The 25,893-nt window shown below is 36.7% G+C and overlaps 1 protein-coding gene across 14 annotated transcripts in view; it reads right to left on the reverse strand.

Moving 5' to 3' along the window:
- MYO9A (myosin IXA) overlaps positions 1-25,893 on the reverse strand; it is a 285,328-nt gene that overhangs the window by 19,643 nt on the left and 239,792 nt on the right. For all 14 annotated transcript variants that reach the window (XM_057303771.1, XM_057303769.1, XM_048221939.2 and 11 more), the window contains 5 exons: positions 18,433-18,625; positions 16,574-16,702; positions 15,670-15,775; positions 14,730-14,861; positions 13,876-13,999 (listed from right to left, as the gene is read on the reverse strand). In XM_057303771.1, the coding sequence (XP_057159754.1) occupies positions 13,876-13,999; positions 14,730-14,861; positions 15,670-15,775; positions 16,574-16,702; positions 18,433-18,625 (684 nt within the window). The remainder of the gene's footprint in view (positions 1-13,875; positions 14,000-14,729; positions 14,862-15,669; positions 15,776-16,573; positions 16,703-18,432; positions 18,626-25,893) is intronic.

Here is a 25,893-nt window from a genome sequence, read left to right on the forward strand (position 1 = left end):
ACTAGAAGTCCTTGCAACAGCAATCAGACAACAAAAAGGGATAAAAGGTATCCAAATTGGCAAAGAAGAACTCAAACTGTCTCTCTTCGCAGATGACATGATACTCTATATGGAAAACCCAAAAGAATCCACCCCCAAACTGCTAGAAGTTATAGAGCAATTCAGTAATGTGGCGGGATACAAAATCAAGGCTCAGAAATCAGTTGCATTTCTATACATGAACAATGAGACTGAAGAAAGAGAAATTAGGGAATCCATTCCATTTACAATAGCACCAAAAATCATACGTTATCTTGGAATTAACTTAACCAGAGACATAAAGGATCTATATTCTAGAAACTACAAATCACTCTTGAAAGACACTGAAGAAGATACAAAAAGATGGAAAAATATTCCATGCTCATGGATAGGAAGAATTAATATAGTTAAAATGTCTATGCTACCCAGAGCAATCTACACTTTCAATGCCATCCTGATCAAAATACCAATGACATTTTTCAAAGAACTGGAACAAACAGCCCTTAAATTTGTGTGGAACCAGAAAAGGCCACGAATCGCCAAGGAATTGTTGAAAAGGGAAAACAAAGCTGGGGGCATCACAATGCCGGATTTCAAGCTGTACTACAAAGCTGTGATCACAAAGACAGCATGGTACTGGCACAAAAACAGACACATGGACCAATGGAACAGAATAGAGAACCCAGAAATGGACCCTCAGCTCTTTGGGCAACTAATCTTTGACAAACCAGGAAAAAACATCCAGTGGAAAAAGGACAGTCTCTTCAATAAATGGTGCCGGGAAAACTGGACAGCTACATGCAAAAGAATGAAACTTGACCACTCTCTCACACCATACACAAAGATAAACTCCAAGTGGATGAAAGATCTCGATGTGAGACAAGAATCCATTAAAATCCTAGAGGAGTACATAGGCAGCAACCTCTACGACATCGGCCACAGCAACTTTTCTCATGACACATCTCCAAAGGCAAGAAAAACAAAAGAAAAAATGAACTTGTGGAACTTCATCAAGATAAAAAGCTTCTGCACTGCCAAGGAAACAGTCAAAAAAACTAAGAGGCAGCCCACGGAATGGTAGAAGTTATTTGCAAATGACACTACAGATAAAAGACTGGTATCCAAGATCTACAAAGAACTTCTCAAACTCAATACTCGAGAAAAAAATAATCAAATCAAAAAATGGGCAGAAGATAGGAACAGACACTTTTCCAATGAAGACGTACAAACGGCTAACAGACCCATGAAAAAATGTTCAAAATCGTTAGCCATCAGGGAAATTCAAATCAAAACCACATTGAGATACCACCTTATGCCAGTTAGAATGGCAAAATGGACAACGCAAGAAACAACAAATGTTGGAGAGGATGTGGAGAAAGGGGATCCCTCTTACACTGTTGGTACAGCCAATCTGGAAAACAGTGTGGAGTTCCCTTAAAAACTTAAAAATTGAGCTACCCTATGATCCAGCCATTGCACTACTGGGTATTTATCCCAAAGATACAGACGTAGTGAAGAGAAGGGCCATATGCACCCAAATGTTCATAGAAGCATTGTCCACAATAGCTAAATTGTGGAAGGAGCCGAGATGCCCGTCAACAGATGACTGCCTTAAGAAGATGTGGTCCATATATACAATGGAATATTACTCAGCCATCAAAACGAACGATTTCTCAACATTTGCTGCAACATGGACGGGACTGGAGGAGATAATGCTAAGCGAAATAAGTCAAGCAGAGAAAGACAATTATTATATGGTTTCACTCATTTATGGAACATAAGAAGTAGGATGATTGGTAGAAGAAAGGGAAGAAGAAATGGGGTAAACAGAAGGGGGAATGAACCATGAGAGATTATGGACTCTGGGAAACAAACTGAGGGATTCAGAGGGGAGGGGGGTGGGGGAATGGGATAGGCTGGTGATGGGCATTAAGGAGGGCACGTATTGCATGGTGCACTGGGTGTTATACGCAAGTAATGAATCATGGAACTTTACATCAAAAACTAGGGATGTACTGTATGGTGACTAACATAATATAATAAAAAAATATTATTTAAAAAAAAAGAAATGTGAACATAAGCACTGAGTCCAGCAGTGCCCAATAAAATTTTTGAGATTAAAAAAATTATATATTTTTAATTTTTTCCCCAAGTTTTAATTTATATCCCAATTAACATATAGCATAATATAGTTTCAGGTATAGAATTTAGTGACTCATCACTTACATACAACACCTGGTGCTCAACGCAAGTACCCTCCTTAATACCCATCACCTATTCAGTCCCCCCCACCTCCTCTCCAGTAAGCATCAATTTAACCAAAAAAAAAAAAAAAAAAAAAGAAAGAAAGAAACAACAGGTGTTGGCAAGGATGTGGAGCAAAAGGAATCCTCGTGCAGTGTTGGGATTACAAACTGGTGTAGTATAACCACTGTGGAAAACGGTATACGGGTTCCTCAAGAACTTAAAAATAGAGTTACCCTATAATCCAGCAATCGCATTACTGGGTATTTACCCAAAGAATACGGAAACACTAATTCAACAGGAAACATGCATCCCAATGTTTATAGCAGCATTATTTCCAATAGCCCAGGTATGGAAGCAGTCCAAGTATCCACTGACTGATGAATGGATAAGGAAGATGTGGTATATAGATACAATGGAATATTTAGCCATTAAAAAGAATGAAATCTAGCCATTTGCAATGACTTGGATGGAGCTAGAGAATATAATGCAAATGAAGTAAGTCAGAGAAAGACAAATACCAAATGATTTCACTCATATGTGCAATTTAAGAAACAAAATAAACCAGCAAAGGGGAAAAGAGAGAGACAAACCAAGAAACAGACTCTTAACTAAAGAACAAACTGATGGTTACCAGAGGGGAAGTGGGTGGGAGGAATGGGTGAAATAGGTGATGGGGGTTAAGGAGTGCACTTATCATGATGAGCCCTGGATTAAAATTAAAACTTAAAAAAGATAAGCCTCCTTCCTTGTTTATGAAAATCTGATCTTTGGTCAATGTTGTAGCTGCAGGATCCCTGGAAACCTGGTAACAGCATGAAAATGATGTTATTAAATACACTGCCTCTGGCAAAAATTACCTTGATTGGTAAACTGCATCTAGAGAAGAAGCAATGATAAATAAATTATAAATATCTGGTCAAAAGCCATTTATCTGGACTTCCCTGAGTGTGCAGTCTATTGTAATTAGACACATTCCTCGCAGGGACCTTGGAAACTATGTCTATGGAATTTTACAAAAGACACTGATTTCCATGGAGGCATGAAACTTCCAAGGCAGAATGGATCTGCACTCACTAAGTTTGGGTCTCTTTTTTTTTTTTTTGCACCTGAGCTGTGACTTGGGAGCTAAAGATAACTAAGTCCTTGATGGTTGTATGGCAGCATGGACTGCTACAAGGACTCTGGCACAAGAGGAAGACCTTATGCTGTCTGCTGGCATGCTATGCTTCCTGTCTCACATCCTTCTAAGTGATTCCGATGCCAAGTGAAGCCCATGGTAGCCTTACAAGTCTGAAATTAAAGTCTAAGAAGATACCCCTTCTCCGTACTGTTGGGTATTAGAACAATAACAGAACTGCAACAGAACAGAAAGAACTGACACCCCTATAAAATTTAGTCTTCCTTTCCAAATGCAATTGTTAGAGCCTGCTTTTGTAATTCTTGGGGTTTTAAGACTTTCTTGGTATTTTATGTTGGTTTTATGAACCCTACATATACTGTATTTTTTCCCATACATACATTACAATAATAAAGTTTAATTTATAAATTAGGCACATGCACATGCACACACAAATACAAATGGGCATTTTTCTTCCATTATATTATCCAATTGGTTGCATATATTAAAGTTATTAACTATTAACTGTGCCCAGACACTCTACTGAATTCTCTTAAAATCTGTAAATTGTTTTTTAGTTTTCTTGAGTCTTATATACAATTAGAATAGATATAGTGATAATTACAATTCTTAAGTTCTGTACCCCTGATTCCTTTTTATCATCTAGTTGCATGAGCTAGTACCTCTAAACAATGTCAAATAACAGTGGGGATAATGGACATCCTTGCCTTTTCCTGATTTTAATCAGAATGCTTCCAGTGTTTCTCCACTAAGTAATACGCTGGCTTTGGGGTTGAGACAGATATATTTTACCATGCTAAGGAATTACAGATATACCCCTATTTTAATAAGAATTAAAAAAAATAATACCTATATAATTATATCAAATGCCTTTTAAATATCTAATCAGGATCAATTAACACGGTGAATTATGTTAACAGTTACCCCAATATAGAATCACCCTTTCATTCCTAGGTTATATCCCACTTGGTCAAGGTTTATGTTTATGGGCTACTGAGTTATGCTTGCTACTATTTTAACTTGCAATTAACTTGTAATAAATGAACCAGTTCTAAATTTATATATCAAGTATCTTAATGATACACACACAAACACACACACAAATCAATGTGTCAAGTGCTGTTCTTATGACTTTATGAATATGAACTCATTTAACTCTGTGAGTTTGGTAGTATTAACCCCAATTTATAGATGAGAAAACTGAGGCATGGAGATTAAATGACTTGTCCATCACACAATAGCTAGTAAATTGGCGATGGGATTCATACACAAAAGTCTAATTCAGAGCCCATCCCGTACTCTGTTGCCTTTAAATTTTTTGTGTGCAAAAGATTAGCTAGATTAGCTAATGATTTGTTTTTCAGAGAATCAACTTTATTAGTTTCACCAATTTTTGATGTTTCTAATGTATTTCCTGTCGTTACCTTATTTCCTTCTTTCTCCTTTCCTCAGGTTTATTTTGTTGTTCTAACTTCTTCATTTAGATGTTTACTTTTTCTTGTTAAGTTCCAAAGGCAAAAAAACTTCCTTTGAACACTTTAGCTACATACCCCAGGAACTCAGGATAGTGTTTTTATTGTAATTTCTAAATTACTCAATAATTTCCTCTTTGTCTTTGAGGTTTTTCTTGTGGCCTGATTTTTTCCCAAAGACTTATTATTTTATTTAACTTTTATTATGAGATATTTTATACTTAAAGATAATACAAAATTTACAAGTACAGTTTCAAAGATAATAAAACAAATACCTGTGTGGCCACTACCCAGATACTGAAGTGTTGTGGCCCCATTTTGAGAATATTCCATGGGCAGCCAAAAAAGTGTACATTTTCTCTTTGTGGATATATAATTACACGTATAGTAGTACCCCCTTATTTGTGAGGGATACATTCCAGTGCCACCAGTGGAGGCCTAAAACCATGGATAATACTGAACCCTATATATACTATATTTTTTCCCATACATACATTACAATAATAAAGTTTAATTTATAAATTAGGCACAATAAGTGACCAACAATTATAACAATATACTGTAATAAAGTTATCTGAATGTGGTCTTTCTCTCTCTCAAAATATCTTATTATACTCTACTTACCCTTTTTCTTGTGATGATGGGAGATGATAAAACGCCTATGTGATTGAGATAAAGGGAGTTGAATGATGTAGGCACTTTAGCATTGGGCTACTACTACCTTCCGTTATATGTCAGGAGGATCGCCTGCTTCAGGACCATGGTTAACCATGGGTAACAACCACAGAAAATGCAAACCACAGATAAGCAGGAACAACTGCATATACACATTAGACCAGTCATTAATTATTTTATTTAAGCCCATTCACTTTAAACAATCTTTTCCTGGTGCCAGTTATTCCCTAAAAAGGAGGACATTCTGTGGCTAGAAATAAAATTTCCATTCCACCCCAGAAGATTGCCCTAAAATCTTAGGATACATTCTTTAGTAACACTTACTGAGAAACCTGAAGGAGATCCAGGAGAAAATTTTAATTTAATGGTTGAAAAACAAACACTGACTCTCATTCCCATAAATGTAAAAGTAAGATATAAAGTACCAACACTTATGTTAAGTACTAAACTATGTATGGTGTGAGACCTTATGAGTCCTAGCTTACCCTCATGGCCCCACAGTGCTAATGTCTCAGTATGCTACAGAACAAAGCCTCTTTTGGTTTTAACTTAAGGCCTCCCTTCTGTGTAATCACATATCCAAGTTTCCAGCAATTCCTAGTTATACAGCTTTTCCCAGAATTAAACCAGGTATGTTTTGTACCAACATGTGTTTCATCTGGTTAATTCAGACTCCTCCCTTAAGATCTAGCTCATGTGTCACCTCTTCTACAGGCCTTCCCAGTACACTGGCAGAATTAAGTACTTCTTCCTGAGTACTCTCACCATGCAGTACACATTACTATGTGATCCCTCCCTCCCTTCCTTTTAGAACATTCTAATACCCACAAATTCAGTCATCTAATCATATAAATTTGCCGTATGTTGAGAAAGTCTATATGATTCTACTATCTACTTTTTCTAAGAATGATATTCTAAAACAAAGATCCTTAATTATTTGATTTGGGTCAGAATTCTGCGACTCTGTAATAAGCTTCCCTATTCTGTGAGACCAGTCTATAAAAAAGCTTCTTACCGTAACAAAAATATTGGGAACCAAATGCTTTATTGTGGAGGATCTAAATGAAGATACCCTTTGAGGTAATCTTCAGTTGGGCCCACATTTCCATTTTCTCCTAAGGCTTGAAGAGATAACAATATGAGTAGAAGGTATACCACCAAAGTGTTAAAATGAGTAAGGCCTATGAGAGTTTCGATGTCTTCTGAAAATGCTTTAAGGGTCACAATGGAGGAAGCATGTGAAAAGGAATGGCAAGGCACAATCGATGGGACACAAAGAAATTCAACACTATGAGTCAAAGTAAGCCCGAAGAGTTAAAGACAGATGAAGACAGAGATACTTGTGGTGGTTATGAAGGACTGGATCGCATCGCCCTTAAAAAACCTGATGGCTATGTAGGGAAAAACATGTACTACCCTCACCAGGGAGTTATGATACTTTATGAAGATCCAAAGTATATGCAACTAGGTTGCCCATGGGTTGAATATATAAGAAGAAAATATGCATCATCTAGACAGGACTGCATATAACTAACTAAAGCAAGAATTTCAGATTCCTTATGAAGAAATTTTACCCCAAAATAGTACTTTGGGCCAAGACAGAAGATCACTATTGTGTCTTTTGTTAAGTCACAAAAATAGGAAGCAAGGAATTGAATTATCAGACCTCCTCTTGAGGAGCCTGCTTTTCTGGTTAGGGACAGGTCCTATAGCCAAGGCTTTCTAGAATACTGGTTGTTTTGCATGGTGTTATAATTAGGTTACTAAGCTTGATAAAAAAAAATTCCAATGCTTGTAATTATGGCTCATCAGATAATGAGAATTAGTAAATACTTTAAACACAGCCAGCCTGTGTTTGTATTTATGTCTTGCACATGAAAAGGAATCATCCACATCAAATATTTCTGTACAATGCAGTGAGCCAGTAGTAGTATAGTACTGTAGAGTAGTGGCTCCCAACGTGTAGTAGACTGTGGATTCCTGGCAGGAGTTATGTTATATCTCCAAGCCCATTTAAAAAGGGTCTGCAATGGGACACCTGGGTGGCTCAGCCGGTTAAATGTCTGCCTTCAGCCCATGTCATGATCCCAGGGTTCTTGGATCGAGTTCTGCATTGGGCTCCTTGCTCAGCAGGGAGCCTGCTTCTCCCTCTACCTGCCACTCCCCCTGCTTATGCTCTCTCTCTCTCTGATAAATACATAAAACCTTTTTTTTTTTTAAAAGAGTCTGCAATGTCAAAATCATGACATCTCCTTGTAGCAGCAAAAATTACATAGGAAGCCAACAGCAATCATTTTTGTCTAGCATTTTGTACTTTTTATTCTCTAAACATACAACCTCCCAGGATCACTCTACTGTTCGTAAACTCTTCACTTTCTCATCTCTGCCATATAGCCTATCATCCCCAAACCACAGTAATCCTTAATATTTTCTCACTTCCTATCTTCTGCCTTTTATTCTTCAAACCTAATTGTTAGGCTTCCTGAAAAGGATTAAGTTCCTTTCTCAGATATTACTGTACTTCTTCCACTCCTATGCAATTCTATCTATAAGAATTCCCTACATAATTTTTCTTATTTGTCCCCATCTAAGAGAATAAGACAATTCCAAGGCTTTGAAAGAGGTGCTTCTTTCACAAATACACAAAGAACATAAATACTGTTCCCCTTTTGCCTACTCTCCCAAAAAGGCCCTATGCCTAATCCTCCTCGTCACTGGCCTCGCACATTTACTGCATGCAGTTGTAGGTAACCCCTCTTGCATACTATAACTATCTCTGAAAAAGGGTAAAGGAGAAATAGAAAGAGTAGGGTTCTTCTGGTTACGGTGTTATCAAAGATAACACTACACGTTCTTACCACAAGAAAAAAAAATTATAACTCTGTGTGGCGATGTTACCCAAATTTATTGTGGTAACCATTCTGCTATATATACATATAGCAAATCATTATGTTTTATGTCTAAAGCTAACACAATGTTAGATGTCAATTATATCTTAAAAAAAAAAGATAACACTACAAAAATACCTGCAGGTCAGTACCAGACACAATAAGAATGCTTCTATAATTTGAGAAAATCTTCACTCTCTGAATTTGATTCCTATTATATCAAGTCTCCTGACTGTCAATGGTAGACTTAGATACCATACATTAACCTAAGGAAATGATGAAACCCTTTGCTAGAGTCAAGCAAATCCACACTTGTTTTGTTTTGTTGTTTTTTTTTTTTTAAGATTTTATTTATTTGACAGAGATAGAGACAGCCAGCGAGAGAGGGAACACAAGCAGGGGGAGTGGGAGAGGAAGAAGCAGGCTCCCAGCGGAGGAGCCCGATGCGGGTCTCCATCCCAGAACGCCAGGATCACGCCCTGGGCCGAAGGCAGATGCTTAACGGCTAAGCCACCCAGGCGTCCCACAAATCCACACTTGTAATACCTCTCTCCTTTGGAGCTATTTAGAGCTGCCACTTTTTTTTTTTTTCTTTTGTGGATTTTCTTCTCACTTTCCTGATGGTGTCTTTTATTTTTTATTTATTTATTTATTTATTTTTGCAGGTTTGTGTTTTTTTAATGTTCAGTTAGCCAACGTACAGTACCTCAATAGTTTCATCAAAAACTAATGATGAGCTGCCACTTTTCAACTGATTCTTGGCTTTCCAATTATTAATACTTAACTTTTGGAGGGACATTTCTAGCATCTTTTTAGTGCAGTCAATTGCAAAGCTTAACCCCGCAGATCTACATATCCACATTAATACAGAATTGAAGGTATGCTCATTTCTAACAAAGGCATGCAAACGAGTTCTTTAATGAGCCTACAACATGCAAAATTCACAAGCATTGCCACTATAAGCACAGCAGTAAAATCTTGAAAAGACTTAGAGCAATTTATAAATTCCAAACTAAGTAAATAAAAGTAGCAACTGATATATTTAAAAAATTAGAATTTTTTTTTAAATGCTTTTCTTAGGATGCTTGTTCAACCAGATATGTTATGAAGAAAAGCATTCCATGGTCAAAGTTTTGGAAGTGCTACATATTATATCCCAAACTTTGTTTAGCTATGGAAACCTTTGTGTATAACATTTTTCAAGAGGATAATTTGTGAAGGTTTTATAGATTAATAAAATTTATTTCAAATGATATTCTTCATATTATATTAGCTCGAATAGTGCTAAATCAACATTTATGCCTAGAATTATACCATAAATAAATAAAAAACCATTTGTTACAGGAAAGGCGTAACTGGATGAGACTATGAGCATATCATATTCTGAAATCCTAGTCTGGGAGTATCCTAGTCAAGGATTATGCTCCATAAACCTAATGACCTTCTTTCTGCATGGTGGCAGAGGAGATATTCTCAAAATCATTTCAAAATGAATTGATCAGGATTCAACCTATTTCAGTGATTTTATGAGTCAAGAGCCTCCTGATATATGACTGCCATTCTTGCCTATCTCGAGTCTATTCTTCTTCAAAATGCTACCAGTTATCTTCTAAAAGACACACTGATAGTGACTTAAAAACCTTTCCATAGCTCCCAAATTTTCTTTCAAAGCAGCAAATCCAAAATTCTTAATGTTGCACATCTGGTTCCCATCTACTTTTCCAAATTATTCTGCCACTTTCACACTACTTGTTCCAGTTCTAGCTACACACGGGAGTTATTATTCACAGATTATTATTTCATGCTTCTTTCCCTCTGGAATTCTCTTTCCCCTCTTTCTTTTCTCCATTTGTTAGATTACTGCTCATCTTTCAACATCCAACTCGAATGGCTTTTCACATCGGCAATAATACAACATACTTTTCATAAATGCATTTTACTTTTCATTTCAGAAAAGACTACTGTATTTAATTATGGAAGAGTAGTGTTTTTCATCTATGAATACATGAACACTGTTGACTTTGATTGTATTTGTAGTGGATAGTCTAAAAACTCACTGCTATCTCTCACAGATTTAATTCTTAGATTCAATTCCATAGATGCTTACTAAATATGTGCGAGACACAGTTTTGTTCTTAAGACTGGGCCTACAGCCTTTACTACAGCTAAATGCAAAAGCAACAGTATGTTAAGTGGGATTTTTCCTTCTGTTCCAAAACTGTGGCTAAGGCCCAAAGCTGAGGATAATTAAGTACCCCTTATTCTAGCTTAAGAAGCCAACTGTAGTTGGTAACAACCTATTCGCTCAGGGTTTAGTGAGAAGCACTAGTTTACTGAACCAGCTCCTATTGTAACAATGATCATAACACTTTCCCCTCAATGTGAATCTAAAAAGGTTAAAAAGAAAGAGGAGGATATTGGGCTTTAAGGGGAACAGAGTCTTTGGAGAAAAAAGAAGTTGTCATATCTGAATCCAGAGGGTAAGAATCAAAGTTTGAGGTTATCTAAAAGAAAGACAGACCAGTATTTTATTCCCTATTTGGTTACCTGTACAGGCAAATGACTTACTGATTTGCCCCCCTGTTATACACACAAGGGAAAAGAGAAATAGGGAGAAAGTATGGTGGGGAAGTGTCAGGTAGAGAGACAGGCAAGACTATGGCCTGGTTCCTGGGGCCTGGTTCCAAGAGGTATGAAAAATGTAACCTTTTCCCCAGTGTGCCTGCAGGCCCTAAAATTGGCACTGGGAGGTAGATTTGACTGTAAAGTCTTGAGGCAAAAAAAGACAACATATCAAAGTCCCATGGTGTGAATGCCATCATTAGCCCAAAGATGTAACCAAATCTTCCAAGGGATTGCCAATGCCTATAAAAATAGGATAGGATTGACCTCACTGTTAGCAGGATAAATGGAAGCTACCACTCATCTACATTTAGGTTATTGACAATGAGCTAGAACAGCAGTGTTGAACAACCAAGAAAGAGGACTGCCATCTCAACAGGGAGATAGCATGTAGAATTCTGCCTCCACTAACACTCCTCCGAGTTTCAACACCAGGAAGAAAAACAACAAGAAAAAGGGAGGGCAGACATGTGTGACAAAAAGAACTTACTCACCCACCCCTAAAGTTTTCATCCCCAGATTAAGGGGGATGTCCTATTCTGTCCTAGGAAAAAGAGACAAGAGTACTGAATCAACTCTGTGACTCAAGTTATAAAACGAAGGGAACTAATTCATAAATACTGGCATGAAACTAGAGTGTTTAAACATTGCAGAATAGTGACAAGATGCTGTGAAAGCGATTGACATCCATTCGGAAAGGGGAGTCAGACATGGTGGAGTTGGCAGGCAGTTACTAGGTAAAAAGCAAAACTGATCTGTGTTTAGATCACAGTAAATTGAGATCCTCAATGAACTAGTTACACATAGATGGAGAGCCTCTGAAGTTAGTTTCCATATATACTGGTGTTCTTAGCTTTCCATCTCTCCATTCCTTTTTTATATAATAAATGAAATCCTGGTATGAGCTCTATTATACTATGATATTTAAGTCTAGAACCGGTCTATCAATTTTCTCACTACCATTTGCTGTTCTTTCTGAAAAATGGTAAGCAGATAAGAGCTATACTTCTATATGAATGGAGAAATAAGCATTACTAAGGATGGAGGAGGTTAAAAGTAGTAACAGGTTTTTCAAGTAATAAAGTGAAAGAGACTGATGAGAACAAAGTTCTTGAGCAAAAATTAATTTGATACCTCAGTGCTTTCAATGTTCACCTTTTAATGATCCAACCAAAGAAGAAATCCACAAAGTGGCTTATCTGACAAAGAGCAAAAACTAGTATATTGTAAATGGACATATTCAATTGTATGATACAGAGGAAGACAAGTGAAGGTTCTAAAGAAAGAGAGTAAGAGAAAAACAAGTGAAGGCTGGTCAGAAAGTGGGGCCTGAACTGGGGCTGTACATGGAGGGTGAACAGGCATGGATGATAGACAGAGCAGAACAACTCCTAGATGGATGAGAGACAATAATGTAAAGTGGCTGTGACACAGTGCAATATTAATACATACCGAGACTGAATTGCGGGTAATGCTCATAAATCTAACTGCAATTAGTACAGGTTTCTGGATTAGGAAGGACATGAAAAGGAAAGCAGAAGGTTAGAATGTACATGTCATTGCCCCATTAAAAGAGAAGGTTTAATCTTTCAATGGACTGAATATATCCGTCTTCTGCAGCATCAGTTTAAAAAAAAAAAAAAAGCACAGCGTGTCTAGCTGCTTTGAAAAGTAGCTTAAGAGTAAAAGGTCTCTTCCCTTTCTTCTTCTAAATTGGGCTTTTTAGAACTGAGCTCCTGAAAATTCAGACTACCAGAAAGGGTTTCACTTTTAAATGGGGTTTCTGTTTTCATTTTCTAGGGAAAAGATTTTAAAAAGTGTCCTACAATTAACTTTATTTAATACCTTAACTGCCTGAAAAAGTCTATGTTTATGCTTGTTTTTAGAGAAGACCCTTCACTAATTTAATCAACGGACATATTTGTTAGGATTTATTCTGTGCCAGGCAGTTTAAGTACTAAACAAAGAAACTGAGTTATTTTAATCTAAGTATAAATCATGAAGATATGGATGAAGTATTGCTGGGTCCCTGGAAAAGCATGAACATGATGACAGGGAAGCCTGCTTCTCTTTAGAGACTTCCTGGGGATCTAACTGGGTCTTCATTACTACAGTTTTGTTTTACAGTTGAGGGGAAGGGTAGCAAATGATTAAACTTTAATGCAGCAGTAGTTTTCCAGTAATCCAGACCCTACCAATCGTTGGTCAGTAAGAACTGAAGTTGTTTATGTATAGGTCACCGGTTACAAAGGAAGATATTAAACAGAAAAGTGGGCAAATGGAGAAAATAAATCCTCATTATTGTAAGGCTTTCCCCAAAACCTAACAATATGCCCTTAAAAATCTTTGTTTGATAATAGTAGACTCATAGATGGAATTCCATTTCCTTACAAATCACATTCTTGCATATGATTAAGTTCTCTACATCGCAGGAGTATTGGCAGGAAGATCAAAGGTGACATGGTTGAGGGTGGAACAGATGGTGGAAGGAAGTAGAGAAAAAGTTAGGATAGATTAAATTTTCATAGAAAGGACAGAAAAAGAAAACAGGACAGATTATTAAACCACCAACATTTTACCCAAATACTTGATTTAAAAATTCTGCACATTTAACTGCATATATTCTGTACATGTAACTAAAGAGGGCTAAAAGATCAAACAAGAGGCAACCACAGTACCCTGAGATAAAGTGGTTTCTTTTTAATGTTCCATGTGAAAAAGATCTGGAGAATAATCTCTCTTTACACCATAAATGCACACTTAAAACCTCAGGAAGGCTCCCATTTTCCCCTGGATTCCACATCTTACATCTTACCATTGATCTCCGAATCAGTGACAGCCTGGTCTTTGCCTTATTCTCAGCAAATTCCAGGCTACTGATGTCTTTGAGACGAGCCTTGTATTTATTCATCTGTTCTACAACAATCAGCTCCACACAGCTGAAATGGGAGGAAAAAGAGAAAACTGTTAAGAGCTGAAGTAAGCCAAATAAAGTGTAGCTCTCCCAGACTGCTTTTCAGCTAAATGTGGCAGACATTTGGAGGATGAAAGAAAAATCAACATTCCTTATTTTATGAGCTCTAAGACAAGGTTTATATAATGGTGGTTCACAACTTTGGCTGCACTTCAGTATCCATCTGAGAAGCAATTGTACGTTGCAATGCCCAGGCCACACCCTAAACCAATTAAATTAGGCTCTCTAGGGATAGGACACAAACACCAGGATTTTTTAAAGCTTCTTTTGCAGCCAAGGTTAAGAACCATTACTCTAGAAGGAAAGCAGAGGCCCATAAAAAAAGGCTAAAGTGAAATACAGAAATATTGAAGTACTAAGGCCAAAGGGATTCAGAGCCAGTTAGACTAGATTATAGGAAGTGACAAAGTACATGTAATTTGGTAAAATGGAATTTTAAAATATTTTTAGAGACTATAAGCATTCCTAAAGAAAAGCTAAATTTAAAAAGACCCTTCAAAACAAATGATGTCTAATTGAAGAAAAGCTAAAGAAAATTTTCATCCTCAGCATAAGAAAACGCAACAGTGTCTAGTAATCTTCTTAAAAACGTCGGAACTTTTGAAATCATTCACTATGTCTGATATCTGGATAAAGTGGCTACACTGACTCAGAAGTCCCTGGGGTCTTGTGGAGGTGATGGTAACTGGCCTTACGTGGTAGTCTTACTGATGTCTTGCACGCTTTGTAGTGGGTCAATGGTGTCAGGGCATCGAAGAATGCAGGGAGCAAACACAATGGCCAAAGCATTAGCAGACATTCGATTAGTTTCCTCCTGTAGAGCAATCCTAAGGAATAAAAAAACCAAGCGAAGTGGGGATTAAAAGGGAAAATAGTAAGGACATAGGCAAAGGACATGAGAGAAAGAAGACATACGACATCAGCTGCAGAGTACTGGAAGGATAGTCATATCAGTTGAAAGGAGACACTTGCAGACTTTTCCCAAAGCTGTTCCTTTGCCTCTGGAAAATGCACTTCCACTCTGTTCCTTACTTGAAGCAATACAGGCCAGCAGATAGCTTATCAAAGGAAATTTCTGACCCACTGCCATACCCCTGATGAACGTGTCTAAGGAACACCGAGTAGAGACTTTAAGGCATTCTCAGACAGTCATAGCAGATATTCAGCTAACATTTATGTAATATTTACCAGAGATTTATCTGATCACAATAAAGATGGCTTTCTTCCCAACCACTGCAGATATTTAAACTCAGAGAAGAGAGACCACTCCTGAAGTCTCTTTGGTCAGTCAATTCTCGAGCACCATCTAAACCTACCTCCTATGAATTAGGTTATGTCAAGACATATACACCTCCTTTCTACTTTTTAGTTTCAGGAATGAGAACAGGCTCGGCTACACAGTGCCACCATGAGGCTGAAGTTGTTACATGGCTCAAACAGGGCAGAGAAGTCCCTGCCCTGAAGTCCAACTCAGCCGAGGATTTCTGCTGCAAGGAATTGTAAGCACCTGTTTGAGGCATTAACTTTATAAGCAGGAAAAAGAAGATCTGTCAGTTTTCCAAATGAAGGAGTTCTTCACTTATTGAAAATAATTCAAGAAAAACTATTATACATTCCCTTGCTCCTTGAAATTACCTGACTAGATGAAAGATGAGGCGTTCCAGCGTATTGAGATGAGTTCGGGAGAGTTGGTCAATCACAGAGTATACACCACGGATTGTTTCTTTCCTCTCCTGAAGGCCTAAAAAGATTAAGGACAGCCAGTAAGATTGAATATCCCCTCCAGTATGCGACACCTTCCTTCTGAACAGATAGTAGGTAGCAAGGGAGCCTGGCTCTAAATTTTAAAGTTTTAGGAGAAGCAGGTGTATCTGTACGGCAGGAAAAGAGCAGGTCAGTTACCACTAATCTTCCTTTGCTTGAGTTCTATATTCACTAAGCAGTCTCCTGAGTTTTAATCTATACCCCAGTAATCCTACTACAACAGAGGGAAAGAGTCCTAGTTTTTTAAGGCATTTTGTGGCAGACTGATTCCCTATTAAAATTAATTAATTGCCATGTAATTTATAAATTGGTCTTATGGGAATTTGAGGAGTCATGCCTCAGGGCCTAAACACTTTTAGGCAGGCCTCCAGCAACATTCTACACATCTGTAGCACTGAAACAACTCCATCACCTGGTAGGCTTTGCATAAAATAGAGTTCTTGCCTAGATTCACAATTTAAATGAATATAAGCCAGCCCTTAAATCTATTTAGTCTTTTAATTTATTTATAATCTTAGTCTTGAAATCTCTTTGTGAGAAGCAACGAAATGACCTACTCAGAAAACTTTTAGGATACTGACATTTTAATGAATCTCTCAAAAGTCAACATTTGACTAGGTGAAAGTACACCAGCAGTTCTGTATTAACTGTCAAAAGCTTATTTTTGGATCTATATGGATTAAACCATTAGAGGATGGCTAAATAATCTATAATGAAGACAGCATTCCTTTCCCAAGTGTAGACCTTCCCTCAAATCCAGGAAGCCTGCACTTACCCATAGCTCGAAGAAACTCCTCATAGAGTTCAAAGGTCATGAGTGGATTAGGCAAATCTCGAAGCCATTGCTTGAATACACTTGCAATGACATGTATGTTATAGTCATCCAGGTTTACACTCTCAGCATCTATTTAGAGACAAGAGTTAGACAACAAAGCCAAAACATGCAAAGAGTTTCAAATAATTCACTTTAGAAACTGTCAGCACCAAAAGAAGCCTTCATGTTCTTAGTCAAACTAATATCTTCTACAATCTAACTCCATGCTTTGGAACAGCACTTGTAACTGTGGTAAAGGAACAGTTTTTTGTTTTCCAAATCTCTCGTAGACTGAGATATGTAAAATAAAATACCATATGCTTTCATGTTAAAGAACTGTTAAATAACCACTATAAATGTTTCTAAATGTTTGCTCTCAATTTCTGTACTTATATTGTGTATTGATCTGTGAACCACACTTTGAGTGGCAATCTTTAGGATGGCAGATGGGAAAAAGGCCCAGAGGACATTTTCTAAAAATAAGGCTAATTTTAAGTCATTTTTAAAGGTGAACGGACAGTAATAAGTGAATACAGGAAATGTAATGAACATACCCTTACTCTGTTTCACTTATAAACTCCCCAAAGTTATACAAAAGAAATGATTTGGAGGATATAGGATGAATGGTTTTTCACTTGTGCTGACCCAAGGTACAAGAGACCAAGTGTCAACTGCCTTTAACCTGGAGTAGCCGGAATTTCTGGTAGGCAGAATGTCCTGCTTGAGTTTTACCAGGCATTTTCTGTTGTTATTTCCATATTGACTAATCTCTCCCTGATTTGCTCATTAAAAAAACCAAAACAAACAAAAAAACTATAAAGAAAAAGCATGTGGGTAAGTTCTTGGAGACACAGAGATAAGCTTTGTATCTAGGTGTGATTCAAAACAATCTATTCTGGGGCGCCTGAGTGGCTCAGATGGTTAAGCGTCTGTCTTCCGCTCAGGTCATGATCCTGGAGTTCTGGGATTGAGCTGCACAGCAGGCTCCCAGCTCAGCAGGGAGTGTGCTTCTCCCTCTGCTCCTCCCCCTGCTCGCTCGCTCTCTCTCTCTCTCAAATAAAGAAATAAAATCTTTAAAAACACAACAACAGCAACAACAATCTATTCCTTCCCTATAGTGGTAAAGAGTAGAAGTTGACAATGAAACCAAAGTCCAACTCTTGCATATATATTCCAGGGTTGAGGCTATACCTCTATACAGGTACGTGTTCAATCCACCAATTAACAGTTTAAATAACTATGTCATGAATGTAAGAAGGTGAGAACATGCATCAGAAAGACACCTGAAGTCAGAGTAATAGAGACCAACAGGCGATAGTTTAGATTACGAACGCAGAACATCTGGGGTTAAATCCTAGCTTGATCACTTATTGGTGGTGCGTCTTTGGGCAAGATCCTCTGTAAGCATCAGTTTCTTTCTCTGTAAACAGGGATAATAATCCCTAATTCATAGGATGTTGTGAGGATTAGCACACTGCTCTACATCATCATCAACAGATTACCATTTAATCTCCCTGAACCTAAAATTTCTTAATTACAGATATCACGATCTTACCAAACCGTTAAGATTTTAAATGAGAGCTGTGTGAAGTACCTAACGGTGCCTTGTACAAATGATATACTCAATATATATGTGCTGAATTGACCACACAAAAACAAAGACTTTTAGAAAGCCACAAATGATTAATAAGCACCACAGAAAAGATGGCATTCTTCTGGCTGCAAGAAAAAGATCAACATGTAATGAAAACTTAAAAAAAGCATGAAATGATCTATTTAAATAAAAGCACTTGGTCTTGATTTGGAGAGCACCATCTTACCTGTATCTAGACCTTGTCGAAGCTCCTTGATTTTATTAGTTGAACCAGACTTTCGATAAATACCTTCTGTGTACAGTCCATGCATTTCAATGTAGTTTATGAGCTTTTCCACCACTAAAGGAACAGTTCGTTCTTCACTGGTCAAACGGGACAATTCAACCCCAAATTGTCGAGATGACAGCTCTGGATCATACTAAATGGAAGATAAATTTTTGTTTCCAAATACATTCAAACATCTTTAAATGTGTTTAACCAGTTATTTAAGAGGAAATATTTTATATTTCCCTGAAGTTTCATGCATAGTTATAAGAGTTGGAGGGAAAGGGAATTATGGTTAACGCTGACAATATATATCAAGTCAGATGTTAGTTTCAATCCTTTCCCACTAGGAATCCCCTCAAAATATAAGAGGGTAGAGAATGAAGGCAGTGGCCTTCAATGCTCATGTAAACTTTGGGGATGTTTAACTGAACAATGATATCATAGCTAAAGGCAGAGGCACACACAGATTGGCCCATGATTCGTGTTTGAGCCCTTTCTTATTTACTTCAGTAGTGTATCTGATATCATAACCTTACTTACTATAGTTTATGTGACTGCAAAAGAAGAGCTTATCCTGAAGATTATTCGAAGTAATTCACAGAAAAGAAAAATACCAGGTATTACCTCTGAGACTGAAACCTTTTTTGTAAATCTTTTTTGTCTCTTCCTTCTCTTGCATCATTCTCCTTCTCTAACACAACATGTATTCTTTCCCTCAGTCCGCATCCAGTCAGTGCCAAGTTCTTGTGGTCAGTCAGCACACCCTATTTTTTCTTTTCTGTTCTATTGCCACCACCCTATTTCAAACCTATATGTCTGCCCACTTTAACTATTTCCAACAGCTTCTTGGTGAATTTCCCCACATCCATTTTCTCCCCTTTTAATACATTGTATAGTATATATAATCTACTTTAGTATCCAAAAAAACCTTCAGTGATTAACTAGTATGTATCAAAGTAAGGTACAAACATTCTTGAGTCTAACACTGAAGATATTTCCTGAATTATCTTAATTTCCCCTTCCAGTCTTATGTTAATACATTTGTCATTTATGTGCTAGGTAACAGGAAAACAAAATCAAGTAAGAGAAGACAGTCTTTACCCTAGGACTAGTGCTAAGACTAGCAGTGTTAATGTGTGGCGATAAGTAAACAGTAAAAACAGATTTATTAGGTAATATGGAGTCACGGAAATAAAACAACTAGATTGGGAAGGATTGGGCTGGGTAACAACTAATGACCTTCATTAAGACCTGATGCTTAACCTAACCGTTGGAAAGCAAATAGTACATAAGAAGAAAAGGCAAGAACCTTTTAAGCACAGAAAACACAGAAAAAAGTTAGGCAAAACAAACTAAAAGTAATCTGATATGGCTGAACTAAAAATGAGAAAACACTAGACAGATTACAAAGGGCTTCAGGTACTAAAGCACAAACTTTGGGTCTTGTCCTGACAGCTAACGAAATTATTATGCAATTTCACCTATATATACTCTGCATTCCAGCACTTAATTCTTAAGAGAATTAACAGCACATCTACTTTGAAGCATGTTATCTTAATATAAGGCAGTATCTCTGAAAGTTTCTCCAAGTCTGAGGTAGAAGAGAAAGGACATTTAATCTTAAAATATTTAGAGGATGCAAATTAAAATTTTGCCTAGGTTATTTACGTAATTTCATATTTGCAATAGAAATATCACTTTTCTACCTCACAGGGTACCACGAAGATTAAGTAACAAATGAACATACATAGCACAGTATCTGATACATGGCAAATGCTCAATAAACTGTTAAATACTGCTCGCTGCAATGATTAAAACAAAATAAACTTTACCCAAACTTCTTGCTATCACTGTGGCACAAACATGTGTGTATGTGTATGTACACATACACACATATAACCTCTTTATTTAAATGTTATGGCTATCCCCAGAGCATTAGGCATGTTAATAAAGATCTGTGAAAGCAGAAAATCAAAATACTTGATGGTATTAACAAATTTTTTAAATCATTTGATTTGAAACCAACTAATTTAAAGCATATATGCTAAAAAATTCTATTTCTTGAAATTAAGAGAAATTAATTTCACTATTTACAACTGAAAAAAAATTTGAGTTTTCTTTGTAAAAATATGTATTTATAGTTATTTTCCCTCCAAACTACCTTATATATTTTAAATAAAAATTCATTGAAGTATATGACTTACATACATAAAGGTGTACAAACTATTAAGTGTACAGCTTGACATACTTTGACAAAGTTGATACACACTTGTTATCAGGACCCAAGTCAGGAAATAGAATACAACGAGCAGTATAAAATTCTCCTCAAAACCATCCCAGCCACTATGTATTTTGATAAATAATCAGCATATGTACTTCTATCAGTATAAATTAGTTTTACCTACTTTTCAACATTAATGGTATCATATAATATGTTTACCATGAGTTACTTTCAACCATTCTTGAACTTTATATAAATAAAATAATATGGTATGTGCTCTTTTGTTTCTGGCTTCAACATCTTGTCTGAGTAAAAATAGCTTAAGCTCATATAGTATTCCATTATATAAATAGTTGACCCTTGAACAAGGGTTGAATCATGCAGGTCCAATATATGTGGATTTTTTTTCGATAAATACAGTATAGGGGCACCTGGGTGGCTCAACTGGCTAACGTCTGCCTTCAGCTCAGGTCATGATCTCAGGGTCCTGGATGGAGCCCACATCAGGCTCCCTGCTCAGTGGGAGTCTCCTTGTCCCTCTCCCTCTGCTCTTCCCCACTACTCGCACTCTCTCCCTCTCAAATAAATAAAAGCTTCAAAAATAAATAAACACAGCCCTGCAAATGTATTTTCTTTCCTTATAATTCTCTTAATAACATTTTCTTTTCTCTAACTTACTTTACTGTAAGAATAGTATATAATATATATAACATACAAAATATGTGTTAATCAACCGTTTACGTTATAGGTAAGGCTTCCAGTCAACAGTAGGCTATAAATAGTTAAGTTTTGGGGGAGTCAAAACTTATAACACAGATTTTCCACTGTGCAGTGGCATATTGTTCCAGAGTCAACTGTATACCATAATTTATTTATACATTCTATTGCTGATGGACATTTAGCTTTCTTCTAATTTGGGGATATCTCAGTGCTGATATGAATGTTCTTTTATTTGTCTTTTGGCACAAACATTTATGTATATTTGCTGGGTATGTATCTTGGAGTGATACTGCTGAGTCATTAGAAATGCTTATGCTCAGATTTGATAAGGACTGCCAAAACGTCAAGATTACTTACGCCAACTTATACTCCTACCAGTAATGTACTAAAGTCCAAGCTGCTCTACAACCTTGTTAGGATGTTTTCCATTTAATCATTCAAGTGGGTATATATTTCACTATGGTTTCAATTTGTATTTCCCTGATTAGTGAAGGTGGACACCTTTTCACATCTACTGGTCTTTTGTCAAGTGCTTGATTAAGCCACGTGCTCATTTTTCTACAGAGCTGACCATCTTTCTTACTGATTTTTGATGCTTTTTAGATATTGTAGATCCAAGATGGTTGTATGGATTGCAAATGCATTCTCCCACTCTGTGGTAGATTATTTATTGGTGGTTTCTTTGAATAATGAGTGGGTTTTGAATTTTATCTAATGTTTTTTCTCTTTAAGATAAACATTTTTTTATTTGTTCAATGTGAATTTTATCACTTTTTATTTTTTTCAGGGAGAAAATTTTTCTTATTAATCTTAATTATGGTATAGTTAACATACATTGCTATATTACTTTTAGGTGTACAATATAGTGATTTAACGATTCTACATACTACTCAGTGCTCATCATGTTACGTAAGTGTACCTTAAACCCTCTTCACCTATCTTACCAATACCCCAACCAATCTCCCCTCTGGTAGCCATCAGAGTTTGTTCTATATATTTAAGAGTCTGTTTTTTGGTTTGTCTATTTTTTTCTTTGTTTTGTTTCTGAAATTCCACATATGAATAAAATCATATGGTACCTGTCTTTTTCTGACTTACTTCAGAGTTAGAATTATACTTTCTAGACCCATCCACGTTGTGGCATATGGCGAGACTTCATTTTTTATGGCAGAGTAATATTCCATTGTGTATACATACCACATCTTCTTTATCCATTCATCTATCAATGGACATTTATTTTGCTTCTATAATTTAGCTATTGTAAATAATGCTGCAATAAACACACGGGTGCATATATCTTTTTGAATTAATGTTTTCGTATTCATTGGGTAAATACAAAGTAGGGGAATTATAGGATCATGTGGTAATTTTATTTTTAGCTTTTTGAGGAACCTCCATACTGTTTTCCACAGCAGCTGCACCAGTTTGCATTCCAACACTGCACGAGGGTTCCTTCTTATCCACATCCTCACCAACACTTGTTACTGCTTGTGTTTTTCAGTTTTAGCCATTCTTTTTTTTTTTTAATTTTTATTTTGTTATATTAGTCACCATACAGTACATCCCCAGTTTTTGATGCAATGTTCCATGATTCATTATTTGCGTATAACACCCAGTGCACCATGCAATACGTGCCCTCCTTAATACCCATCATTGGGCTAGCCCAATCCCCCACCCTCCTCCCCTCTGAAACCCTCAGTTTGTTTCCCAGAGTCCATAGTCTCTTCATGGTTCATTCCCCCTTCTGTTTACCCCCCCTTCATTCTTCCCTTCCGTCTCCTACCAATCTTCCTATTTCTTATGTTCCATAAATGAGTGAAACCATATGATAATTGTCTTTCTCTGCCTGACTTATTTCGCTTAGCATAATCTCCTCCAGTCCCGTCCACGTTGCTGCAAATGTTGGGTAATCGTTCTTTCTGATGGCTGAGTAATATTCCATTGTATATATGGACCACATCTTCTTAATCCAGTCATCTGTTGAAGGGCGTCTCAGCTCCTTCCACAGGATACAGTTTTAGCCATTCTGATAGGAATGAGGTGGTATCTCGCTGTGCTTTTGATTTGTATTTCCCTCATGGTGAGTGATGTTGAGCATCTTTTTCTGTTTGATGGCCATCTCCATGTCTTCTTTGGAAAAATGCCTTTCATTTCTCTTTTTGTCTGATTGCTGTGGCAAGGACTTCCAATACCATGTTGAATAAAAGTGGCGAAAGTGGACATCGTCTTATTCCTGACCTTAGGGGAAAAGCTCTCAGTTTTTCCCCATTAAGTATGAGGTTAGCTGTGGGTTTTCCATATATGGCCTTTATTATGTGGAGGTATGTACCCTCTAAACCTACTTTATTGAAGGTTTTTATCATGAATGGATGGGATACTTTGTCACATTTTTTCTGCATCTATTGCAATGATCATACGGTTTTTATACTTTCTCTTGCTGATGTGATATATCATATTGATTTGCAAATGCTGAACCACCCCTGTATCCCAGGAATAAGTCTCACTTGATCATGGTGAATGATTTTTTTTAATGCATTGTTGAATTCACTTTGCTAATATTTTGTTGAGGATGTTTGCATCTATATTTATCAGAGATATTGGCCTGTAGTTCTCTTTTTCTATACTGCCTTTATCTGGTTTTGATATCAGGGTAATGCTGGGCTCACAGAATGAATGCGAAAGATTTCCTTCTTCTTCTTGTTTAGAATAGTTTGAGAACAGCTATTAATTAATTATTCTTTAGATGTTTGGTATATTTCAGCTGTGAAGCTGTCTGGTCCGGGACTTTTGTTTGTTGGAAGTTTTGTTTTGTTTTGTTTTTTAATTACTGATTCAATTTCATTGCTGGTACTGGTCCGTTCAAATTTTCTACTTCTTCCCTATTCAGTTTTGGGAGGCTATACATTTCTAGGAATTTATCCATTTCTCTAGGTTGCCCAATTTGTTGGCATACAATTTTTCACGATGTTCTCTTAAAAGTTTATATTTCCGTGGTGTCAGTGGATATTTCTGCTCTTTTATTTCTGATTTTGTTTGAGTCCTTTTTAATTTTTTTATGAGTCTGGCTAAAGGTTTATCAATTTTGTTGATCTTTTCAAGGAACCAGCTCCTGGTCTCACTGATCTCGTGGTTTTTTTTAGTTTCTATTTCATTTATTTCTGCTCTTTCTTTCTACTAGTTTTGGGTTTTGTTTGTTGTTCTTTTTAAATTCTTTTAGGTATAAGGGTAGGTTGTTTATTTGACATGTTTCTTGCTTCTTGAAGTAGGCCTGTACTGCTCTCAACTTCCTTCTCAGGACAGGTTTTGCTGCATCCTAAAGATTTTGGACTGTTTGCTTTTCATTTTCATTTATCTCCATGTATTTTTTTAAATTTCCTCTTTGATTCCTTGGTTGACCCATTCATCGTTTAGTAGCATGTTATTTAACCTCCAGGTATTTGTGTTCTTTCCAGATTTTTTTTTGTTGTTGATTGCTAGTTTCACATTGCTGTGGTCAGAAAAGATATACAGCAGGACTTCAATCTTTCTGAATTTGTTGAGACTTATTTTTGGTCTAATATGTGATCTATTCTGCAGAATGTTCCATGTGCACTTGAAAGGAATGTGTATTCTGCTATTTTAGGGATGGAATATTCTGAATATATATTTTAGATCCATCTGGTCCAAGTGTCATTCAAAGTCACTGTTTCCTTGATTTTCTGTTTGTGTGATCTATTCATTAATGTAATGGGGGTATTAAAGTCCTTTACTATTATTGTATTACTATTGATTACTTAATGTTTGTTACTAGCTGCTTTAATGTATCTTGGGTGCTCCCATGTTGGGTACATAAATACAATTGTTATATCTTCTTGTTGGATTGTTCCCTTTATGGTTATATAGTGTCCTTCTTTGTCTCCTGTCTTTGTTTTTTTATGATTTTTTAAAAAGTTTTTATTAATTTTTTTAGTAATCTCTATATGCAACATGGGGTTCGAACTCATGACCTGAGATCAAGAGTCACATGCTTCTCCAACTGAGCCAGCCAGATGCCCCTGGGTGGCTCAGTCGTTAAGCAACTGCCTTCGGCTCAGGGCGTGATCCCGGATTCCTGGGATCCAGCCCCACATCAGGCTCCTCTGCTGAGAGCCTGCTTCTTCCTCTCTCACTCCCCCTGCTTGTGCTCCCTCTCTCACTGGCTGTGTCTCTCTCTCTGTCGAATAAATAAATAAACTCTTTAAAAAATTTTTTAAAAATCTGATTTGTCCAATACAAGTATTGTTACCCAGGCTTTCTTTTCACTTTCATTTGCATGATATATGCTTTCTATCCTTTCACTTTCAATCTGCAGGTGACTTTAAGTTGGAAATGAGTCTGTTGTAGGAAGTATCAACATGGGACTTGGGTTTTTTTTAATCCATTCCATCACACCACGTTTTTTGATTGGAGAATTTAGTCCATTTGCATTCTAAGTAAATACTGATAGGTATGTATTTACT

This window comes from Ursus arctos, unplaced genomic scaffold (genome assembly GCF_023065955.2).
Source record: "Ursus arctos isolate Adak ecotype North America unplaced genomic scaffold, UrsArc2.0 scaffold_28, whole genome shotgun sequence".
NCBI classification, from domain to species: Eukaryota; Metazoa; Chordata; class Mammalia; order Carnivora; family Ursidae; genus Ursus; species Ursus arctos.